This window comes from Rhincodon typus, chromosome 2 (genome assembly GCF_021869965.1).
Source record: "Rhincodon typus isolate 14 chromosome 2, sRhiTyp1.1, whole genome shotgun sequence".
NCBI lineage: Eukaryota > Metazoa > Chordata > Chondrichthyes > Orectolobiformes > Rhincodontidae > Rhincodon > Rhincodon typus.
The window spans coordinates 48,977,352-49,002,007 of record NC_063333.1 but is presented as its reverse complement, the minus strand read 5'-3'; the positions used below and the strand labels follow the sequence as shown (position 1 = coordinate 49,002,007).

The window sequence follows — 24,656 nt, the reverse complement described above, 5'->3', positions numbered from 1 at the left end:
TTCATTGCCATTTTTGGGACCTGGCTACCCATTTATTGAATGTTGAATTTGCCTACATTACAACTGATGACTGATGCTTTGAAGTATTTTAGGAATCCTGAGGACCATGTATAGAAATATATGCCAGTTATTTTTAAAAGCTGAGAATTGACAATTTATGAAGAAACATTTGCTGATGTATTAATTATCAGAAGAGAATCAGATGTATGCTTTTCTTGTGACTGTTCAATTTGAAAAGTTTTTTTTTAATGAATTTCATTTCTCTTTCAGGGAACGACAGTGGGTGGATGATTTTCCTCTGCATCGCAGTGCCTGTGAAGGTGTTACGGAGTTGCTGAGCAAACTTCTAGATAGTGGCTTTTCAGTTAATCAGTTGGACAGTGATCATTGGGCACCTATTCATTATGCTTGTTGGTATGTAATTTGGCTTCAACCAAACTTTTTATTATTTTCCATAATTAAAACTTATTAAAATATTCCATGAAAATAAAGTTGTTCATGTTAAGTAAAGCCAAGAATGAAGTCTGCCACAGATTTTTATTTCTCTGACTTAGGCAGTGCTTGGCTCTTCCATGGCAGTGTTATAGTTAAAGGGATTTGTCATCATATTTCACCAGTATTCCTTTATTATGTCACAAATTCTGTTCTTGCACTTCGGTCATCTTGTATGCTGCGTTGAATCTTGCTGGTATCACAAACATTGAGTGTGATTTTCCATTCCCAGAGGTAGTGAGACAAAAATAGTTGACTCGCCAACTTTAAGGGCATTTAAATGGTCATTGGATAAACATATGGATGATAATGGAATAGTTTAGATTAGATGGGCTTCAGATTGGTTTCACAAGTCGGCGCAACATCAAGGGCCGAAGGGCCTGTACTGCGCTGTAATGTTCTATGTTCTAAAAGTGAATGTGATGACATAATTGGAAATCTGATTATTGCCATTGCAATAAATTTTGGAAACTAAGTTCTACACCCCACACCCCCCACCCCCCCTTAGATGCTGAGATGACTTTCTCGCCATCAGATTGCAGAAAATCTATCTGCATGCATTTGCACCTCACTAGTTTAACTCCCTTGAATTAAATCCATTTTCCAACTAGCTTCTGCCCAATCAAGAATAATACTTGACTCTTCAGAAATTCGACTACAACGCGGTTTTCTCTATGGGCAGCTGCTCCACATCCTTCATATCCACACCCTCGTTAACCATCTGGCTGCTGTGACATTTTATCTTGGCATCCAGCAATTGTCGGGGGCCACTGGTAAGAGGCTTCCTACTTGGGAATTCCTCTTTTCTATCAAGGATTTAACATGATGAGTGATGTACACAGTAGTCTGGTGCAATAAAGTTTAAGGTGATTCACAACCTCTCAGGATGCCTTTGTCTTTTGCAACTCCCTATATTCTGTATACTTTTGAAGGGCATACCCTGTTATTATTGTTTTGTACCTGACATGAAAGTACAGTATGGCCTGATTGGCATTTTGTGATCTCTCGGGCCTCCATGAATCAATGGAGCCAGGCATAGTATCTTGAAACCCAGCTTTGCTGATAGCAATAATGCACAGTTGCTAAGACTGTAAGCCATGATGATGCAACTGCCATATCCCCTCTTGAGATGAAGGGTGCTATGAGAGGTCTCCAGTAAAGACTGTATAGTCAGTTTTTTAACCAATCATTGCATCTCTTTTCCCCTTGCTGTTGTGAGTCTGTCAGCTCGGCCATTGAGATTTTTGGCAAATGGTAGTTTTTCACTGGTTTAGAGTGCAATTGCATCCCTTTTATCATGAAACAGCATCTTCATCAAAAGGATTCCACTCCCATCGTTTTGAAATCTTCAATGAGGCCACTACAGCCAGGTAATGCAACTCTGTGCTGGGTTTCCAGATAGCAGCCAGGGCTCTTGGATCCTGGACCATTCACAGGTGCCAGCTTCTTTGGAAGGCAGTTGGCCTACACAAGGAATTTTGCTGGGCCACAGAGGATACTCTCTCCACACTTGGCTGAAGTTATATCTAAGAAATCCTCAGCCTGCTGAGTAGAGGTATGGCACTGCCCGTGCTTCAACCATAGACCTGAAGATGAGATTCCAGTGTCTGAATTGTTCAGGTGGAGATGATGCAGTATACTTCAGACATGCTGCCCCACATCATCGTTGTCTGCTGCATCCTCCACAGTCTCAGTCACCAATGGTGGGAGGGGGATGTGTTCACCGAGGAGATGATGCAGGAAATGAAGAGGAAGTTGAGAGTGAAAATGTTGCGATGGGCCAAAATAACCATTCGAGAGAGGGAAAATATCAGCTGAACCACGGAGACCAGAGACCACCTTCTAGTCACCAGCTTCCAGGAGGCCGAGCTGTCCAGAGATGACTTTTGTGTTATGTTTTCATTTGTGCATTTGGCTGTTCCCTTCTGTATGTTCCTCAAAGCTTTCCATTTGATTTATGATAACACTTCCTCTCACCTGTGGCGGGGATCTTCATTTTTTCTGTAAAAGCACAAGTGTGGACACAAATCTTGTCCTGGATTAAGATGGCTTTAAAGCACGGTGATGTTGAGCACTACTGCATTCAGCTCCAGGATGCTTGTGTTAAAATGGTCCTTGCATCAAAGATGTGCAAGTGCCATCAAGGCATACACTCCATTGTGAATACCACCTTGTTGCTTATGTAGGGGAGGCAATGGCCTAGTGGTATTATCACTGGACTGTTAATCCAGAGCCCCAGGTGATGTTCTGGGGTCCTGGGTTTGAATCCTGCGGTGGTGGAATTCGAATTCAATAAATATCTGGAATTAATAATCTAATGATGGCCATGGATCCATTGTCAATTGTCAGGAAAACCCCATCTGGTTCACTAATGCCCTTTAGGGAAGGAAACGGCCATCCTTACCTGGTCTGGCATACGTGTGACTCCAGACCCACAGCAATGTGGGTGACTCTGAACTGCCCACTGGGTAGTTAGGGATGGGCAATAAATGCTGCCTAGCCAGCGATGCTGTCGTCCTGTGAATGAATATACAATCTGTTTCCCTGGAAAGCTTCAGAGTGCAATGTGCCTTCACTGTACCCTCGTAATCCCCGAGCATCTTCACTGGCAACTCTTCCACTACTATGCACTCTGAAGTTTGGATTTCTTCGTGAAAATACTTTTGGCAGCACTGTTATTAGAAACTGAAATGAGATGTGGCCTTTGTTGATCTCACCCTTAAATCGTCTCATGTTGCTTGGACAATCTCAGACAGGTGACAGACCTTTTCCCCTGGATCCTGTAGATACATGATAGGTTTGCCATCTTTTCCATGATGAGTGTGTGCAGGTTCCACCATTCGAACATCCAAGAGCACTTGCAAAAGGGTGTCACTGAAATTGAGGGGCTGGCTTCTGTGTCCTAGGAGACATTTGGTTGATGTTAGGAACAGACATCATAGGATCCAGGGATGCTCCTGGCAAGCAGTGATGAAATGGCATCCAGCTGGTCTGCCAGGATTGAGAACCTACTTGCTCACCACGTGATTGGCCCCATCATTCGTGTACGTGTCACTTGAATAGGTAATGAGGTGAAAAGTGTGCAGTCATCACCCATGATAACACACTAGGTGTGATGCCAATCAAGACACACTGCCGTACTTTAAGCCAACAATGGAAAATCTCTGTCATTACTTCTCATATTCTGAAAATACATACAGCTTTCTAACTTTTGCCTTGATCATAACATCTGCTCCGATATTCAGTGAAGGAGATGGCAACAAGTATTGTCGTTACTTTGGGTAACCACTGTGTGTTAAATTTTTATTTCCTATTTTGTGATTCTGAATCCTAGGAACCACATGACTTAGTTAAATGAACCTCTGAACAAGCGACTGGATTTGAATCGATTTGTTCAGCTGTCTAATAATTAACACTAGTTTTCTTGGAGAAATCGTACTTGTACTGATTTAATTTTATTTATCACTTTAAAATGGCATTTCATGTCCTTTGATTTGTGCTGCTTCTAAATGCTTGTAATTGTTCAATTACATCAGAAGGATCGGACATTTGATCCATTTATTCAATGTTGCGTTCATTTTCAATATGCTCACATGCTGGCAGTTGCCCTTAACCTTTTCCATTGCCAATCTTATCTAGTACTAGAAGTAATGCATATTTAAATCAAGAAAATATTTTTCTCAACTATAAAGATTTTGATATAATCTGTCTAAAATTATATTCAAGCCTGAAAAGTTAAAGTAATAAACTTAACTTCAATTTCATCTTTCTTCCTGCCCGTTATTTGCTTTTTAGGTATGGAAAGGTTGAAGCTACCCGCATCCTAATAGAAAAGGGAAAGTGTAATCCCAACCTTCTAAATGGACAGCTTAGTTCACCACTTCATTTTGCAGCTGGTGGAGGACGTGCAGAAATTGTGCAGCTTTTACTACAGCATCCGGAGATTGATCGGGTATGGTTCACATAATTTCTTAGCACGTTCTGTTCAAATCTTCGTATAAGCTAGAGCTTTGATACGTTGATCCTTGATTGTGTCTGTCTTTTTTTTAAGCAGATTTAGTGTGCTATTATTAAAAGTTATATCAGTTTACGAATGCTAGCTGATTGTATCTCATTGCTAGTTTCAAAATTGTTGGTAAATTTTCCAGCCTTCCAAGATTCTGCCTTCACTGAAAAATTGACTGCATTCAGATTTTCCTCTCTTCGTTAAAACCCTGCAGATATAAATAGGCATTGCACTATCAAGCTGCATATTTATTCCCATTTATCCTTATTTCCCTATTCAAGCAGTGTTTTATATACTGCCTTGCATAGAGGTGATAAAGAAATAGATATTTCCACAGCCTTGCTGTCCACTGCTTAGGTATTTTCTAATTAACCTGTTCAGAAATGCTTTTACTTACATGCTGTCTATGTGGAACTTGAACCTATGCTTTCTCTACTGCTTTGTTTATTGTTTAATCAATCCATTCAGAGATGTTCTTACATACCGCTGGAGCAGGTGCGACTTGAGCCCAGGGTTCCTGGCCCAGAGGTGGGGATACTGCACCACAAAAGCCCTTCAAATGTTTTTGGTGGTTTCGAACCAGGGACTGTTCGCATCTCGAAGGAATGTGATAACCATACATGGCAACAAAGGGTCCTTTCTCTGCTTTGTTCGCCACTAGCCTGATGTTACAGATCTTGTGGTGATAATGTTCCTCCCTCAGCCCATTCAATATTGTGGAACAAGTCCAAAAGTCTTTCATTTCCAGTATGCATGGACAGGCTTCTGATGTTCATGTCTATTAAAAGTCAATTGTAGGGGCAGGTTTTTTTTTAAGTGCATGATTCCAAGGGAGAATCAACACAGACTGTTTTATTTGTTCATAGAATGTGGCCATCTTCTGCTTGGCCCGCATTTATAGGCCATTCTAATTGCACAGTGGGCAGTTGAGTGATGCCCGCATTGCTGAGAATCTGAAGTCACGTGTTGCCAGATCAGGTAAGGGTGGTAGATCTCCTTCCCTAACGATATGGCGAACCAAATGGGTTTTTACAACAATCATCAGTGGTTATATAATTACCATTTTTTTTAAAAATTCAGACATCAGTAGAATTCAGATTTTGCTATCTGCCATGATTGAATTGAAATCCATTTGTCCTGAACGTGAAAGTAGAGTTATAGATTGCGAGTCCAGTGACATTACTGCTTTGGTACTGTCGACCTAGCTTAATCTGTCACTTCATAATCTTCTGGAAGCCAATTGTTATCATATTCACACAACCAGATATTGAGAGAGTACAGTCATGTTTGAAACACACCAAAACTAAACAACTTTAAGTTGTGTAGTCCAGTTTAGCACTTCATTCCCATGAGAGAAATGTATTCAAATTCACCTGTTGCAACTATTGATGAGAAATTTGTTCACGCAGAATCATTATTTTATGATTAGAAATATTGCTTAAACTATACTTTGCATATCATTCTGAAATTGTTTTATGTTTGGTGACTATTGCAGCATATTGTGGATCAACAAGGAAGGACAGCATTGCAGGTCTGTGAAGAGAATAAGCAAAATGATTGGGAAACAACAGTACAACTCCTAAATGATGCATTGAATAAACCAGTAAGTTCATTTCCTGAGGCTTTTCCAGCATTAAAATGCACAAATCTCCAGATGTTTGACAGTGTTTTGCACGTATTTAAAGAGTTATAGATTGCGAGTCCAGTGATATTACTGCTTTGGTACTGTCGACCTAGCTTAATCTGTCACTGCATGATCTTCTGGAAACCAATTGTTATCATATTCACACAACCAGATATTGAGAAAGTACAGCCATGTTTGAAACAACCAAAACTAAACAACTTTAAGTTGTGTAGTCCAGTTTAGCACTTCCTTGAACATTGAGTTGCATGACCAAAATATGCATTTTAGTTAACTGTACAAATGTATATGTAGTACTTTCAGCATGTAATTTTGATTTGTTAATTAACCATCATCTTTTTGTATAAGTGGCTGAAATTTCATAATTATCAAACAGCGGGAGATCACAGCAAGCCACCAAATGAATCAAAAACGGTGGTGGCTGGATGTCAGATAAGAATAGATTAATGTAATCGATAAGAATGAATAGTCAGCAAAAACTGTACTTGAGCTCTCTGAAGTTGTAATGTCTGGAGATGGAGAGTAGAACCAGTTCAATCCTTCGAATTAACTTGATATTCTCTCACTTAAGTCAGGCAGGTCTGCAGTAATCAGTAATATGGATTGATTAAAGAGTTGGTTCATTGGATAGAATCTGTAGGCACAGTTCTTGCCACTCAGATTCCAGAAGTTATATTTGGTAGGATGGCCGTGGTTGGCCAACAATGAAAAGCTTGCTTGTAGTCTGCTCTGGAAAGCTGTCTGGCTTTAGCTGGTCAAACTGTCACAGTGCCTCCTGCATTTTTCGAAGTTGTTTAGTCTTGGCGCAGGCAAGAGGTCAGGCTATTTGGGTAATTTGAATGTATGTGGCATGATCATTGTGTATCATTGGCAAATAGGGGCTCTCAACTGGACATGGATTTATCAAGAACAAGAACAGAAATTGCTGGAGAAGTTCAGCAGGTCTAGCATAATTTGTCAAGAGAAAGCACAGTTAACATTGAGTCCAATGACCCTCCCTCGGAACACCTTTTATAAATGGATTTATCAGGACCTGAATTTGGAACAAGTTAAACACAACAATGTGTTTCCACTTATGTGTTAGATATACAAATGGAAATAGCTGATGTAGTGCAATATTTGATCTTAATTAGACTGTTATTGCTGTAATAAAATATGCAGAACTCTAATACATTTGATTCAACTTTGTTATACTTGACAAATGATGTGCAGATTTTCCATTTGATAAAGATTTATAGAGATATTTAGTAAACAATATATTAGATTAAAATAAATCTTAATGTGCTTTAGATATTCGTGATTAAACATTTAAAGACTCTGATATCTTGCTTAAATCATCATGCTGATATTAGAAATGATTATTGATTACCTTTAGAGATTGTTAAAACACTGATCTATTTGACAAATTATTATTAAGAGATCAGAGTACCAGCTGAAGTTGTGATCTAAATCTGTGGTGTAGATCTGTGGTGAAGTCCGAATATGGCAAGAATACGTAATATGCTTTTACAAATGTCATCTGAAACAATCTTGATCTGATAGCCTTGTAATTAACACTATAGTAATACAATTCAAATAAATTTTAAATATTTTGTAAACTACTATTTAAATTTTAATTTGAACTTTTTTGTTGCATTATCAGTATGAGAAAGTTAGAATTTATCGTACCGACGGGTCTTATCGTGCTGTTGAGCTGAGGCACGGTAACAATACCACAGTGCAGCAAATTATGGAGGGCATGCGGCTGTCACCAGAAACACAACAGTACTTTACAATCTGGATCTGCTCTGAGAACCTCAGTAAGAAAGATGATTAAATTGATTTTTTTAATTTAAATAATAGTTTAACTAAAAAAAATGCTAAAATGGTTGAATTTTGCAGAGAATGTTATTTTCAAATAAATTGTTAAAATAAGAGAAAAGATGAATGCATTTTAGTGGGAGGATTCCTTGCAAATGTTATCAATTACAAATCGAAGTTCAAATATGGTTTTCCCATTTTAAATAGCAAGGGGATGATGAATTCATGATGCTCATGCTAATTCACATCGCAGATTCTCAATACAAGGGAGAAGGACAATTTGTTTAGCTTTGTAAAAATTCTTGTTCAATGCTGGTGGCACATTCTTTTGTGCTGTTGCCAGGAAATATGACCCATTGTTAGCTTGAAGCACTTGCACACCTAAACATTGCACCAGCCATCTTGCAGTCTGTGGATGAGATTAGGGACAGTTTGAGTTTAAGACTGCATTTATCCTGATAGGATTATGCATATTTTATATTGGGCACTCAAAACCAACAAGTAAAGCTGACTTTTGTTCTAGCAATCTCGGCTAGATTTGAATACAGCTCCCAGAAATGATATACTATTGTTAACCCACTCCTTCATTGCTCCTCTTTTAAAAAGTAATAAGTAAATTTACTGGTGAAGACATTGCCACGCTATCTTTCAATTTTTTTTTCTCTAGGTTTGCAGCTCAAACCGTACCATAAATCACTACAGCACCTGCGAGACTGGCCAGAAATCGTTGCAGAATTAACAAGCCTTGATCCACATTTGGAAAAACCACAACTCTTCCTACGCAGGGATGTACGGCTTCCACTGGAAACTGAAAAGAAGGTTAGTGCTAAAGTGCAGCATTATAAACAGCATTTTTGCTTGAGGAGCAATACAAATTTATAAGGCCTTACCCTCCTTTCACTGCTGAAAATGGTTTTCAGCAATTGTATATGCATGCTTCATTTGTGAAAACCAATGGGATTTTGAATGGTTTGACAGGATGCTTTTCTATTCCCAAGCCATGCTTAATCAATATTTAGTTCAACCGTACTGAAAACGTGAACTATTCCATTCTGTTGTTGTCATGTCTTTGATCACATTTGTCATGTGTGGATGATTAGTTAATTAACAAAATAAGATTCTAAGGTATTGTCACGGACAAAATGTTCACAAATTTTTTTTTCCAGCAGGGAACATTAGTGAAAATGGTCAAGTAGTTCCAGTGGCCAGATAGTCATTGAAGCAGCACGGACTGGAGTTCTGCATTGGGACCATATGAAATCCCAGGTGCAACCCACACTCGGAATTGACCAGGAACGTAAAGATTCCGATGGGCAATTCCCTGCATCTAAGACCCTCTGGTAGAATCCATTAACGTTGAAGAGTTTGGAGTGTTCAGCTTCAATGAAGCCAATAGTTACCCAGGAAAATTCAGGATTAAAGCCTACTACTCTCACCCCTCCCCCACCAGCCCCAACACAACTCAAGTTGCAGGACACAACGCATCCACCAGTCGCAACACTTACCCCGACCCTCCAAAGCACATGCTGACTGAGAGGCATTTACTGCAAATTGATTGACTTAACTTTACATCACAGACCAACAGACTACTTTATTTGCATTGCTTTCTTATGTGTTAGGCAGTAATCGTTTAGCTGCAGTTTTCCAGTTCACTAGGATGTCAACAAATATCAGTATTTCCAAAGTGTTATACAGTTATGTCTAACAATGTTATGTAAATGCAGCTAAGCAGTGTTGTATCAAAGGCTGTGTAGGTAAATATTTTGTCCTGACTGGTTTATTATTTTGTTCAACAGTGATGCTCTTGGCTTTTCATCGATTCGGTTCATTGCTAGTGTGATAAATGGTCAGTCAATGTTACTGACTCACTTTGACTTTGTTCCTGCTTCAAATATAAATAACATTTTTATCAAGTTATATCTAGACTTAGCATCATGAAGCTTCCAAGTCTACATAACTAAATTGCTCAGTTACATTGAGTGAGAAATGTCTTGGTTATAATTTTAATTACACCTAAGCATAAACATTGTATTTGTAGTACGTGGGCAAGACAGTTGCAGAAGAATTCATGTGAATGTGCGAGATTATCCAGTTTGAAAACATAACATGAGAATTAGAAGCAGGAGCAGGTTATTCTGCCCCATTAGCCTGCACCACCATTCATAAAGATCCCAGTTGATCTGCCCCAGACCTCGACTTCTTTTTCATGGCTGCTGCTTATAGCTGTCAACTCCATGATATTTTAAAACCCTATCTACTTCCTCTTTAAATAGTTTCAGTGATCTAGCCTTGACAACTCTCTGGGGTAGAGAATTCCAGATATCACTACCCTCTGAGAGAAGAAAGTCTTTGTCATCTTGGTTTTAAATGTGTTCCCTTATTCTGTAACTTTATCCACTAGTTTGAGATTTCCCCATTCATAGAAACATTATCTCAACGTCTACCCTGTCACTAGGGTCACCTCTCATTCTTATAAACCTAACGAATAAAGGTCTAAGGTGTTTAGCTGTTCTTGAAAAGTCAAGCGCTTCATCCAAGGAATCAGTCTAGTGAATCTTTTTTTGAATTGCCTGCAATCACCAACACTGTGCAGTTATAACAAGACTTCTGTGTTTTTAAACTCCAGCCCCGAGCAATCAATCCCAAAACTCTGTTTGCCCTCATGATTACTTGCTGCATTGGCATACCAGTGTTTTGTGTTTCATGCACAAGAACACCCAAATCCCTCTGTGCTGCACTTTTTTGGTGTCTCCCTTCACTAATTAATATTTCTTTTCATTCTTCCTAACAAAGTGCATGACATCAAACTTGCCTGCATTAAACTCTATCTGCTACATTTTTGCCCTCACCGAATGTATTTTTATTATCGTGCAAATTCCTTCTGTCCTTGTTATAACATGCCCCACCCCACCTATTTTTGTCTGATCAGCAACTTTGCACACTTTTTCATTGCCCCACTACCAAGTTGCTAATATGGATAGTAGTAATTGAGGTCCCATGACTGGCTGTTGTGGTATTCAACTTGTCACGTGTTTGCAGCCTCAAAAAAGACCCATTAATCCTGATTGCCTGTTTTCTGTGTATTAACCAATCCTCAATCCATGCTGATACATTACTCCTAATAGTGTGAGCTCCTGTCTTGTGCAATAATGTATTATGTGACACCTTACCGAATGTCTTCTGGAAATCCAAAATACACCACATCTACTAAATCTCCTTTATCAACTCTCTCATTTATATCCTCAAAGAACTCAAGCAAATTTGTCAAAATGATTTCCCTTTCAAAAAACCATGTTGGTTCTATTTGATTTTGTTAAGCTTTCCTAAATGTACTGCTATTTCTTCCATTATAATGAGCTCCAGCATTTTCTGACTGACAGATGTTAAACTGACTAACCTATGATTTCCTGCTTTCTATCTCTCTTGTGTCTTGTACAAGGGCCTCACGTTAAAAGTTTTCCAGTCCTCCGGAACCGTTGTAGAATCCAGTGAGTTCTGGAAGATTTAAGCCAATGCCTCCAATATTTCTGTAGCCACTTCCTTTAAAACTTTTGAATGCAGACCACCAGGTACTGGCACCTTGTCTACTTTAGTCCTATTAGCTGATCAAATACTCAGGGCTGTAGAGAGGGTTTTAAACTAATTACTGAGCAGAGAATTTGGGAGAGGGCAAATGTAGGACGTCAAAGCAAGAGGATACAACAACATTATTGGGCAGCTATTTGGATACCAATACCCAGGGTAGGACAGGAAGAGGTGGAGTGTACAAACATAGAAAACCAGCAGGATATTGGGTCAAGCGGGGGGGAAAAATGGTGAAGAGAGAAGATTAATGCTATTCACTTGAATACGCATAGTATTTAAACTAAAATAAATTAATTAATAGCACAAATACAGGTAAATGGGTATGACCTTATAGCCATTACAAAGACATGGTACAAGCAGATCAAAACTGGGAATTAAATATCCAGTGACTTTTTGAGAGGATAGGCAGGAAGGAAAGGGTGATAAGGTAGCAATGTTAGGACAGGATCGAATAAGTATTATAGCAAGAAATGATCTTGGGACAAAAACTGTAGTATCCATATGGGTGGAAGTGAGAAATAACAAGAGAAAGATGACACCAGTAGGAGTAGTCTACGGTCCTCCTACTGTTTGGTATGACAGAATAAATCAGGAGGTAATGAGGACATATAATAATGGCAGTGCATTAATCAATGGCGACTTTCATCATCTTGTAGATTGAGATAGCTAGATTTGCAAAGGTAGCCACAAGGAAGAATTTGTAGTGCGTATTAAGGTCAATTTCTTAGAACAAAATATTGTGGATCCAATCAGGCATTACGCTGTTTTGGATACGGTGATAGCTTTAATGAATCATGTCGTGGTAAAAGATTGGCTTGGAAACAGTGAACATGACACAGCAACATTTAGCATTTGATTTGACAGTGAGGATCTTGGCTTGCAAACAACTATGGTAAGCATAAATCTGGGTAATTACATAGAAATGAGGACAGAGCAGGACTGTGTGGTTTGGGAAGGTTGAGAAACAATGGCTTAAGAAAGCTTTTCATAGCTGACAGCTAGATCAAAATCCCTGGAATTTCCTCCCTAAGAGTAATGGGGGTCTACCTGTAGCACAAGGACTACAGTGGTTCAAGAGGGCAGATCACGACTACCAGCTGAAGGTCAGCTAGTGGTGGGTGATAAGTGCTGGCCAGCCATTGTCCCAATGCCCATGTCCCATGAGTGGATAAATCAAATATATTCTAGTGTAAAAGAAGGATTCTAGGAATGGAATGACTCAACCATCGGTAACTAAGGAAGTTAAGGACAACATCAAATTGAAAGAAAAAAAAGTGTGGCAAAGATTAATGGTGAGGCAGAGGATTGGGAAGATTTTAAAACTAACAAAAGACAACCTAAAAAAAAAGGGATAAAGTTTGAGGGTAAACTTGCATGTCATTTCAAAATGGACAGCAAGAGCTTCCTTAAATAAATGAAGAGAAGCCAAAGTGAACATTAGCCCCTTAGAAAATGAGGTTGGGGAAATAACAATGGGGACCAGGAAATGGCTGAGGACTCACCTAATTCTGAAGTGTTAACTCTGTTTTCTTTTCACAGATGTTGCCAGACCTGCTGAGTTTCTCGAGCAGTATATTGGGTCAAGAAGGAGGAGAAATGGGGAAAAGGCAAAATTAATGGTTATTTAATGTTTGTTTCAGATCACTTATTAATCTTAATTACACATTACTGGGGAGGTGGGGGTGTGATGTGGGGGCTGCCTTTAGCTCAGTTGGTTGACTGCCTGATTTGCAATGCAGAGTTCACTTCCCACAGGCTGAGGTTATGGTGAAGGACTCTCCTTCTAACCCTCTACCCTTGCCTGAGGTGTGGCGATCCTGAGCCTCTCTAATGAGAGGGTAACCCTGTAATCCAACAGAATTACGGCAACCCTTACATTTTACTAGATCTAAAATTACATACCTGGGTAAGTTGAGCCCGATACTCTTCTAAGAAAGAATCCTGACGCACTCTATAGATTTGTCTTCCATTTCACCCTTACCCATATGATTTATCCAGTCAATATGCAGATTAAAATCAGCAATTGAATTGTAGTGCCCTTCTTGTATGCCTGACCCCCACCATGATTTCTTTACCTTACTATTCCTTACTTCCACCCAAACTGATCTACATCACAGTATGTTGCACTTGTGTCACTACTCAGCACACTGATAATTTCCATTATTAACAGCATCCTTTTCCTCCTTGCCTTAGCTTCCAAAATGTCAAATACTCTTGAATATTGGATTCCCAGTCTTGCTGACTCTGCAACATAATAGTTATCAAGTTATATTCATTTATTTCTGTTTGTATTGTCAATTCTTCTATCTTGTTAGAAATGCTACATGCCTTTCAGATAAAGAGCTTTAAGCTTTGACTTCTACCTTTATTATGACTCTGGCTTTAATTTCTGCTGTACTTTTCTACAAAAGTGTTTACCTCTTTCTGTAACATTTTGATTATTGTTCCTCTTCACTCTATACTTTTGCACTCATCTCTTTTTGAAACTTTTTTAAAACTTTGTTTCAGTTGAATAGTTTTAGAAGAATGAATGGTGATTTCATTGAAAATTGGAAAATTTCTGTAGTGCCAGATGAAGTAGATGTAGAAAGGATATTTGCTCTGGTGGCATTGTGTTTTTGATTCAAGGCAATCTCAGAATTAAGCACAAACTATTAGGACAGAGATTACGAAGAATTTTCTTCCTCCAGAGTGCAGTGAATCATTAGAATTCCCTACCCCAGAGGGCTGTAGATGCTTAGTCATTGCCTATATTCAAAACACAGATTGATAAATTTGAAGTTACTAATGACATCAAGCGATAGTGAGGGAAAATGGTGTTGAGATAGATGATAAGCCATGATAAAGAATAGTGGAGCAGGGTCAAGGGGATAAATGGCCCACTCCTGCTTTTGTATTTCTAAATATTATTGCTGTGCAAATTGACATTGATTTTGTTTAATAAGCATAACACGCTGTTAAATGTGTACATTGTTTATGTATATAGTACATATTTTAATTTGTTTGTTTAAGGTGGATGATCCACTGGCTATCCTTATTCTATTTGATGAGGCACGTAGTAGCCTGCTGAAAGGATTATACCCATGTCCTGACAGTCAGTTGATAACATTGGCCGGTCTTCTCCTTCAAATCATCTATGGAAATTACGAGAGTAAAAAACATAAGCAGGGATTCCTCAAGTGAGTACATCTTTTAAGTGATTTATCAAATGTAGACAGCTGCAGGAATACTGCAGGTCAGGCAACATCAGAGGAGCAGGGGAGTGAGCCCTGATGAAAGATCTAGGCTCGAAACTTCAACTCTCCTGCTCCTTTGTTGCCTGACCTGCTGTGTTCTTCCAGCTCCACACTATCGACTCTGACTCCAGCATCTGCAGTTCTTGCTATCTCTGTCAAATGTAGGGAGTTTGATCAGAACCTCGGGGATTTCCATTTCAAGACATTGATAGTTCTTGCTTCTCTACCTTTCAGCAGATTTTTATTCTAAGTCTGGGCTAAAATCCTTGCATTATTTAGTATTATAAACAATTCTGTGTCATTCACATGATTATACTTGAGAACTCCATTATTGTTTTTTTAATTGTTAGACCAGGATATTATTAATAGGATGGCCAGTACTTCTCAACCTTGTATTCAGGGATTTAAAATGCACAACGTACTTTTGCTTTTTGAAGCATATTGTCTTTATATTGTAATTTTGGCCAAATAGAGAGATGCTATTTCTGATCTCTGCCTTCTGTAAACCACTCTACTAGAGAATAGTACACAGAACAGATTATGAACATGCCAGTTGGCTGGCTAACTGAAGCCACTCGTCGCCAAATGAACTTGTGATTCAATTCCTCTTGGTTGAGGCAGATCTCAACCTGATTCCAAATATGCAAGAAAGATCAGTTTCCATTAAATTAGAAACTGAATATTTCGTAAGATTAACAAGATGTATGCTGTTTGGAAGGGAAAGATAATGATAATATATTATGTAGACATGCTTTCCACAGTACTTTCTTTTCCCATCACTAGAAAATTAAGGACTTTAAATATGTGCAGTTTTTATCACCACAATTTCAATTATTTCAACAACTGCAGCAAAGGCAAAGTTCCAGACAAACGTAAATAATGGATTAAGGAAGATGTTTCAATTTTCTACTATGCACTGGCTGCGTGATTGGTATTTTGCTCTTTAAAAGGATGCCACCAGTAGTCCAAATAAGAAATTCTGCCTATGATACAATTGAGCAACATTGTGTGTCAATTTCAATATGGGGCGATGGCCGAGACTTGGCTGCATGTCCCACAATTTCATTTTATTTCAGATGTTCATAATAGGCAAAGTACGGACTGTACTCAATCGACCTGCACTTGCAAAACCCAAACAAGAGTCCATTCTGTCCCACCTTGCCAAAGCAGCTCCTGCTGATGCAGACAGGTCTCATATTGGGCCCAAACCCACCTCTGATCCCGCCTCCACGCATCTGTGTTGGATGCAGAAGCTGCGGGGAACCCAAACTCGCCCCTGCTTCCGCCATGGTTCTGTGCAGGACTCATCTCACCACCGGTGATGCTGTCGTTGCCGATGTCATTGTCGTGACCAAGCTGTTCACAAGAGGCAAGTAAACAGAAGAAAAACAACAAGAGGGGGACAAAAAAAGCAAAGTGGACAGAGCAGATGAGCTCCCAGCTCAGGAGCCCTACTCCTCCACCATCATGGATTAGCTGCATATTAAAGCCAACTGAATTCTCCCTTCACCTAATATTGTTAGGTATGTACTCTCTGTGACCGAACGAGAAGAGTGTCCAATTAATTCTCTAGACCAGGATTGCTAAAGTTGTGTTTTAGAATTTTTCTCAACGAAGATCAGGCAAATTCAATATAGTGCAAGAATTGAATGTGCCAATTTCTGGCGTGGCTGAGTTTCATAACAGAATGCATTCACCACTGCTGAGGCACTTATTTTCTGTTATTTCAGAAAATGTTTATCTTCAGCATGTTTCACTGTTCAGCTGCTAGAGTGAGCATTGATTATTTATTTTATCTACGATGTTCATTATCTTTTACTGAATAAAATTCTATGCATTTCAGTGAAGAAAATCTTAAATGTATCTTACCGTGTACCAAACTGAAAAGCAAGGCTCCACACTGGATCAATAGGATTTTACATGAATACAAGGTCAGTTCATATAAATCTTTGAAATTTTGATCTACCCATTAATTCTTTCCTTTCTCAATTACTTGACATTTTATTAAAAAAACACTTTATTGAACATATGTTACTTACTCAATGTGATTATTAAATTATCTTCAAAATTGTTGCATGAGTGGAAGTAACTTGGTGTAACTTTTAATGTATGGTAGGGATAGTCTTAGATTACAGGAGGACATACAAAGGCTGGTCAGATGCGCTGATCAATGGCAAATGGAATTCCGGATAAGTGAGAGATAATGCATTTGGGCTGGACAAATAAGGCAAGGGAAAACATGAACGGTAGGACCCTGGGAAGCGCCAATGATCAGGGGACCTTGTGCGTGTACATCAGTCCTTTTAAGGTATCAAGACAAGTGAATAAAGTGATTATGAAGGCATATGGTATACTTGCCTTTGTTAACCATGGCATAGAGGTTAGAAACAGAGGGATTCTGCTGGAACTGTATCAAATGTTGGTTAGGCCACAGCTCAAGTACTGTATGCAGTTGTAGAATCCACATAATAGGAGTGATGTCATAGCCTTGGAGAGGGTGCTGAGATGATTTGCGAGGAAGTTGCCTTGGCTAGAGAGTTATTGAAGAGAGATTGGACAGTCTGCGTTAGGACATAGAGGGTGGTGATCGAGGATTGTTTTCTGGACTGGAGGCCTGTGACCTGTGATGTTCTGCAGGAATCGGTGCTGGGTCCACTGTTGTTTGTCATTTATAAAGGATTTGGATGAGAATTTAGGAGGCACAGTTAGTAGGTTTGCGGATGACACCAAAATTGGTGGTATAGTCAACAGTGAAGAATGTCGTCTGCGATTACAAAGGGACCTTTATCAATTGGGCCAATGGGCTGAGGAGTGGCAGATGGAATTTAGTTTGAATAAATACAAGGTACTGCATTTTGGTAAAACAAACAAGGGCAGGACTTACTACAGTTTATTGTAGGGCCCTGGATAGTCTCATCAAACAGAGACCGAGGGGTTTAGGTAAATAGTTCTTTGAAAGTTGCATCTCAGGAAGACAGGGTGGTTAAGAAGGCACTTAGCACGCTTGCTTTCATTGCTCAGACCACTGAGTATAAGCATTGGGACATAATGTTGAAGTTGTACAGGATGTTGATGAGGCCACTTTTGGAGTACTGTGTACAGTTCTGGTCACCCTGTTATAGGAAGGATATTATTAAATTGAAGAGGATTCAGAAAATATTTGCCAGAATGTTGCTGGAACAAGAGGATTTGAGTTATAGGGAGAGGCTGAATAAGCTGGGACTTTTTTCCCTGGAGCGGAAGGTGTTGAGGGGTGGTGACCTTAGAGGTTAATAAAATCATGAGGGGCGTAGATAAGGTTACCAGCAAAGGTCTTTTTCCTAGGGTGGGGCAAGTTCAAAACTAGGGAGCATGTTTTTAAGGTGAGAGGAGGAAGATTTAAAAGGGACCTGAGGGACAACTTTTCACACCAGAGGGTTGTTCGTATGTGGAATGAACTGCCAGGGAAAGTGGTAGATGCAGATACGATTACAACATTTAAAAGACATTTGGATAGGTACCTGAATAGGTAAGGTTTAAAGGGATATCTGCTAAATATAGGCAAGTGGGACAATTTTAGTTTGGGAGACTTGGTTGGCATGGATGTCGTAGACCAAAAGGTCTGTTTCCATGCTGTATGGTTCTGACTCTAAATTCCTTAGAGCAGAGGAGATTGAGAACCTACATGATTGAGAGATACAAAATTACGAGCGTAACTAGGTTAGACAGGAAGAAATATTTCCCCTTGATTGAGGAATCATTGACCATGGATTTAAGGTAAAGGGCAGAAGCTTCAAAGGAAATGTGAGGAAAAACTTTTGCATCGAGAGGTTGGTGGAAATCTGTAAGGGTGATAGAGGCAGTAACCCTCACAACATTTAAGATGTATTTAAATGTGCACTTGAGATGCCATGGCATACTAAGTTATGGGCCAAGTGCCGGAGGTTAGATGGTTGTTTTTGACCTGCATGGACCCAATGGGCTGAAGGGCCTGTTGCTGTTCTGTAAACCTCAGACTCTACATATTACTTTGAATTACGTTGGTTTATGGAGAGTAGAAAAAAATTAGGTTGGGCCTCAGGCATGCTCAAACTCCAAGTGGTCTTGTTCACAAGCAAAATCCCTTATCACTACATCATTATTATTCTAGTAATTTTTTACAAATTGTAACAACTGAATTTTATTTTTGACTGCCAACCCTTTTTTGAGCTTATAACTCAAACTTTGAGCAATCATGTTTTAATCAGTGCTAATGAGTATTGTGTACTTTTCTTACCACTCCCCAGGTGTTGAATACTTTTATATGTATGTAGAAAATGAAATGGAGTTGCAGTCATTTCTCCAGGCTAACCCTGTAACACATGCTCTTGCTGTTTACATCTGAACTGGAAGTAGCATGAATGAAACCTGTGTTGTCAGATTCACTGCCCTTTTAGGTCATGATGCATGACACAGCAAAGGTTGATCAGTGTTAAGGTTGATGGTTAAGGAATGTTAAATTACAATTACAAAAGGGGAATTAGTGTACAGTTAATAAGCAGCCTAATACTTCCCTAATGGCAAGTGTCTATTTTGCAGCTGCCACAGGTAAGAATATAGATTGAAAATGAGAGTCCGATCAGGAGCTTGAAACAAATAAGTAACTTGAAGAAACTGACCTGATTAATTAACCATAAAAATAATCAATGCCTGTGGCAACACTTGGCTAGACAATTCCAAAATTAGTTCTGCTCAGAACTTGCTTTATATTGTTTCCTACTTAATATAATTTTCCAGTTTTCCCTTAAAAGTCTTTGCTTCAAACTTTAGTGCTCCAGCAAGAATGTGTTTTTAAAAGAAAAAGCACCTGACTTGTCTCCTCAGCCTCCCTTAGTCCAGTATAGTCCTACCATTCCAAGACAACTTATAATGATAGTTTGCCACCATTTAAATTGGTGAATCTATGCACATTCTCCGGTTTTCATGTCTTATGTTTAACAGTCTGCCCAAAACAGCTTTTTGGTCTCTCCAATTGCATACTAATATGCATTGTGAAAGAATTCTTCTCTGACATTATAGAGAAAAGGAAAGCTATTCTTCCTCAAACTGTCAGCTCTGAATTGGTTAGCAGGTAGTACAAACAAAGTCTTTTTTTCTACTTTTCAGTCTGCACCACTTGTGCCTGCCCTCCGCCCCCAACACCAACCCCACCAACAAGACCGAAGTGTCTCTCTCACTCTCACACAGACTTCTCTAAGAGTGTTCCATATCTTTAGTGTTCAAGTATTTTAGCTGATGACACTCAGGGGAAATAAATAAGTCACAAATCTGTCCTGAACTACAAGCTGATCCTCTGTTAAAAACTATAAACCAGTCCTAAATGCTGTTGAACAAAATGTTTACAAAGTCTTAATTGAAAAATTCCATTTATTTACCAACAGCATTGGCTGCAGTTCTTAAACAGTGATTTGATGTGATGAGAATATTTTTCATATGTATCCTTTTATGCACAGGCAACTTTTACTTTGCAATATAAATCTTAAAAGTTGATCAATCTTAAAATCTTTAACAGAGTCTTAGCAGTCGTGAAGGAATCAGTAAGGAGATGCACCACCTTCAGCGTCTTTTCCTGCAGATTTGCTGGGAGTTTCCAACTTATGGAGCAGCCTTTTTCACAGGACAAGTATATACTAAATCAAGCTCAAGTAGTCATAAAGTTGTCAAAGTATACGTTGGTGTAAACACGAAAGGCCTGCATTTGCTAAACATGGAAACAAAGGTAAATTGACAGTGATCCCTGATGAATTTATGATGTAACAAATGTGTATTTTGATATTGCCCAGAAGGAGACATTTTGTTGAACCTTTTTGTCAGGACAAAATTACAAACGTGTAATTTGCTCAAATGAGTAATGTAGTCTGTGTTTCAGTGCCAGTGTGATGCCAGGTGTTTAGACCATACATCCCAAAGACTGGCGGTTCATATCAAACAACATGTCCCTTCTGTTTGCAACAAGCAAGATACTGACTGGACTCAAACAACTCATGCTTGTAAAGCTCAAAGATGTGATTCTGCAATTGACAACATTTGTTGGACAATTTTGAGTGTGCGAATGCATCCAATTTAGGATTGTCCATTGGCCTTGCAGTGTGATGCATTTGCCTGAACTGGAATCTATATATACCAATATACAGAGTCCTGTTCCTTACTGACAAAACAAACATATATATGCACTGCTCCTGTGTCAATTGAGCAAAATAGGTGGCAACCATTCACTGGTTCATTTCTTGGAGCAGTACCTTGACCAGAGTCAACTTGTATGAAATTTTAACACTGGCAGTAAACTGTTGATCACAGCACCCTACATGGTGACACCTTCTATCAGTCACACTCCACTTGTCAACCAACCAGCACTCTACTTTCTTAATAAAAACTGAAAGAACTGTGGATGCTGTAAATGAGAAACAAAAACAGAAGTTGCTGGAAAAGCTCAGCAGGTCTGGCAGTATCTGTGACGCAAAATCAGAGTTAACGTTTCGCGTCTGGTGACCCTTCCTCAGATCAGGAGGAAGCATCACCAGACCTGAAACGTTAACTCTAATTTCTCTTCACCGATGCTGCCAGACCTGCTGAGTGTCTCCAGCAACTTCTGTTTTTGTTGTTGAGCATTCTTCTCTCATTCAGTATAGATGTTTGCTTCTTCTTTTAAAGTGATTTTTTTGTGAATCGTCGTGATGAATGCAAGTCACAAGCTTTAACAGTCTTTTTTGCAGTAATACTCAAGTTCTGTGCTACCAAATAACTATTTGTAAACATGCATTTATCTGATCCCTTCCCAACCAATTATGTGATGGATTACTTCTGAAGAACTGTGACTTTTCATAGGCATTTGTTATGAGAAGACCAGTTCCTTTAATTCTATATTAAAACATCTTTTCTCTTTTCCAAGTATAATATTTTATCTATTTCAACTGTAAACTCACTCTGTAACAATTAAAAAATTTGCCATAATGATCTGTATAATGGTAGTTATAAGAACTAAGATTGCGAACCTTTGGCTTCCTGTTAAACCTGGCATGAGTTGTAAATTTTGCATCCTATTCAACACAAGACTTGCATATTTCCACTTTAAGTGTTGCAACAAAGAGCCATTATGTCAAAATTTTTGTGATGAGTGCAAGACAAAGTTTCAACTTTGTCTATTTTTTCAGTGTTTAAGTTCTGAATCATAAGCAATTATTTTCACTTTTTAATATTGCCCACCCTGTAATCAGCCCCTGGGAAATAGTGGAATTGTCCTGAGCATGTTTGCTGTTGAATTTCCTTTTGGTAATGTGGATGTGATTTACTAGCTGTAGGTGGTATTAATCACCTCTATCAACTCATGACTGAAAATCTTTGCAGCGCCATTGGCTGAATTCCAAATGCATCGCCACAAACTGTATCAGATAGGAGTTCTTCACTATTGAAGGCTGTGACAAATTATTTTCTGAACTGCAAATGCACTTGGTAATATTAATTTTTTTCTTACAACTGTATTTTTTCCAGGCTTTGCTGATTAGCCTTAAGTATGGCTCCCTCATGTGGCAATTGGGTGAAGCAGATGCCTACTTTCAAATTCACAGTTTGGAAAATAAAATGAGCCTTGTTGTGCATACAAAGCAGGTAAAAAGTTCATTCTCATCACTGTTCAGATGAAGGTGAAGCCTTTCAGTTTTATTTAGGAACATAAATAATGCAAGGGTCTTTTTCTTGTAATTTTGTATCACCAATACTTGAAGTGAACGATAGTTAATGGGGTTGATATAGCTAGCTCATTATATACTGATCAAACTGGTATTCTAGTAATGAAACTGTGTATTTTTAAAAATTCTGAAATTTTCTTTCAATAGAAATCCTCCAAAACATTAGGACAGTTACTTTTGAAAAGAAAAGAACTAATAATTAATTACCTGTGTAAAAGAACCTTTAAGGATGAGTGTGACTTTAAATTGTTTCTGAAAGTGAGATTGTTCAGCCTGAAGCAAGGGTGTTAAATTTGAATAAGAGAAATTTTGGAAGTGTGAGACACAAGATGGCTAAGTTGAATTTGGAAAATACATTAAAAGGCATGACTGTACATAGGCAATGGACAGTTTTCAAATCTGTGGAATTCTTTTCCCCAGTGGCTTTAGATGATGCGTCATTAAGTATATTCATGGCTGAGAGATTTTTTAATCAGTAAGAGAATCAAAGACTTTGGGGAAAATGCAGGAAAGTGGAGTTGAGGCCTTTGATTTGAGTACAGGAGAAGTGAAGTCTTGCTTCAGTTCTATAGGAGCATGGTAAGACTGCATCTGGAGTACTGTGTGTAGTTTTGTCTCCTTACATCAGGAAAGATGTCATTGCTTTGGAGGTTGCGCAGCAAAAATTCAACAGATTTGTTCCTGCAATGGAGTGATTGTCCTATGAAGAGATATTAGGCAAACTGGGCCTGTATTCTCCAGAGTTGTGAAGAATAAGCAGTTATTTCTTTGAAATCTACAAAATACTTTAAGAGTTAGACAGGGTGGGTGCAGGTCATAAAAACAGAAATTGCCGAAGAAACTCAGCACTGAAGAAGGGTCCCAGGACTCCATGTTAACTCTGCTTTCTGTTAACTCTCCATGCAATGAGTTAAGTTGTTTCCCCTGGCTGGGGAGTCTAAACCAGGTGGTACAATTTGAAAAGAAAGGGGATGCCAGTTACGACCGGGTTGAGGAGAAATTTTTCTCCTATGTGAATCTTTGAAATTCTCTACCCCAGAGGGCTGTGAAAGCTCAATCTTTTGAGTATGTTTAAAGTAGAGATTGGATTTCTGATTACTAATTGTTTCAAAGATTATGGAGATAGAGTGTGGGTAAAAGGCATGAAGTATTTGATCAGCCGTAGCTAAATTAAATGGTGGAACAGCCTCAAAGGGCTGAATGGCCTACTCCTGTTCCTATGTTCATAACTGTTTGCTCAGTATTTTAAATCGACTGCAATATTTATATATTTCAAAAGAAGTCAAGGGTAATCTCGAACTGAGACTTGTGCAGTTTCTTTATTGTTTCTTATATATATACCTTTCAGTAACACTTATTTCTGCCTCCATCTTGCAGGCTGGTCTGATTGTGAAATTACTGATGAAATTAAGTGGCCAACTGAGTGTAAATGAAAGAAATTTGACAGAGAGACATGGCTACGGGTAACCATTAAATATCGTGAGATCTTTATCTTGACAAGACCATTCCTATTGAACTGAAGTGCTTTAGATTACGAAGAAGCCAAAAAAACCCACTGTGATTTAGCATTCCATGTATATTTGTATGATATTGAAGAATTGTATACCTTATTCGATGTATTTTAAAGCAATTGTGTATGTCGATTATGTCAATGTCTGGTTATTGTGCTAAAGAAAAAAGTTTTGGTTTGATTCTAAGAACAACAAGATTCTGACTTACTGTATGCATTATAGCAATAGTTGTGCTCTTCAGTATGGTTTATAAAGCATTTTAGAAATGTATCACAATATTGATATTTTTTGTTATGAATTAAAACAGGGTCTTTTAGAATTTCAGTTGATTTTGCATTTTTTCAGAACTATTACGATCCAGAAGGAGGCCATTAATTCCATTAAGTCTGCACTGGAATGAAACCAGACAGCGCATCTGACATCAACGAAGGGCCCAGAAACAGCTCTTTGGACCCTGCAAGGTCCTCCTTTATTAAATCAGGGGACGAGTGCCAAATTGAGAGAGCTGCCTCACAGACTAGCCAAGCAAATAGACTGATATGGTCATACCCACGGAATGATACCTTACAATGTCCCAGAAACCACCATCACCATCCCTGGGTATGTCCTATTTTATTGGTATGACAGACCGAGCAGAGGTGACAACACGGTGGTATGCAGTTGAAAGGCAACTTCCCTAGG

The 24,656-nt window shown here is 38.8% G+C and overlaps 1 protein-coding gene across 1 annotated transcript; it reads left to right on the top strand.

Annotated features, from left to right (window-relative positions):
- The first annotated feature begins 66 nt into the window (after nt 1-66).
- Nucleotides 67-24,294, top strand: krit1 (KRIT1 ankyrin repeat containing). Its single transcript, XM_048607957.1, has 11 exons — nt 67-83; nt 271-414; nt 4,288-4,444; nt 5,994-6,101; nt 7,783-7,939; nt 8,608-8,759; nt 14,538-14,704; nt 16,605-16,692; nt 20,292-20,498; nt 22,268-22,384; nt 23,842-24,294. The coding sequence occupies exons 1-11, from the start codon at nt 67-69 to the stop codon at nt 23,929-23,931; spliced, it is 1,404 nt and encodes a 467-aa protein (XP_048463914.1). The 3' UTR covers nt 23,932-24,294.
- Nucleotides 24,295-24,656: the final 362 nt, after the last annotated feature.

Bases quoted from the DNA above. Each gene is read 5' to 3' on its own strand.
- krit1 (XM_048607957.1), top strand. The intron at 7,940-8,607 runs GTAAGAAAGATG...TTTTTTCTCTAG, and splicing joins GATCTGCTCTGAGAACCTCA to GTTTGCAGCTCAAACCGTAC. The intron at 22,385-23,841 runs GTAAAAAGTTCA...TCCATCTTGCAG, and splicing joins TTGTTGTGCATACAAAGCAG to GCTGGTCTGATTGTGAAATT.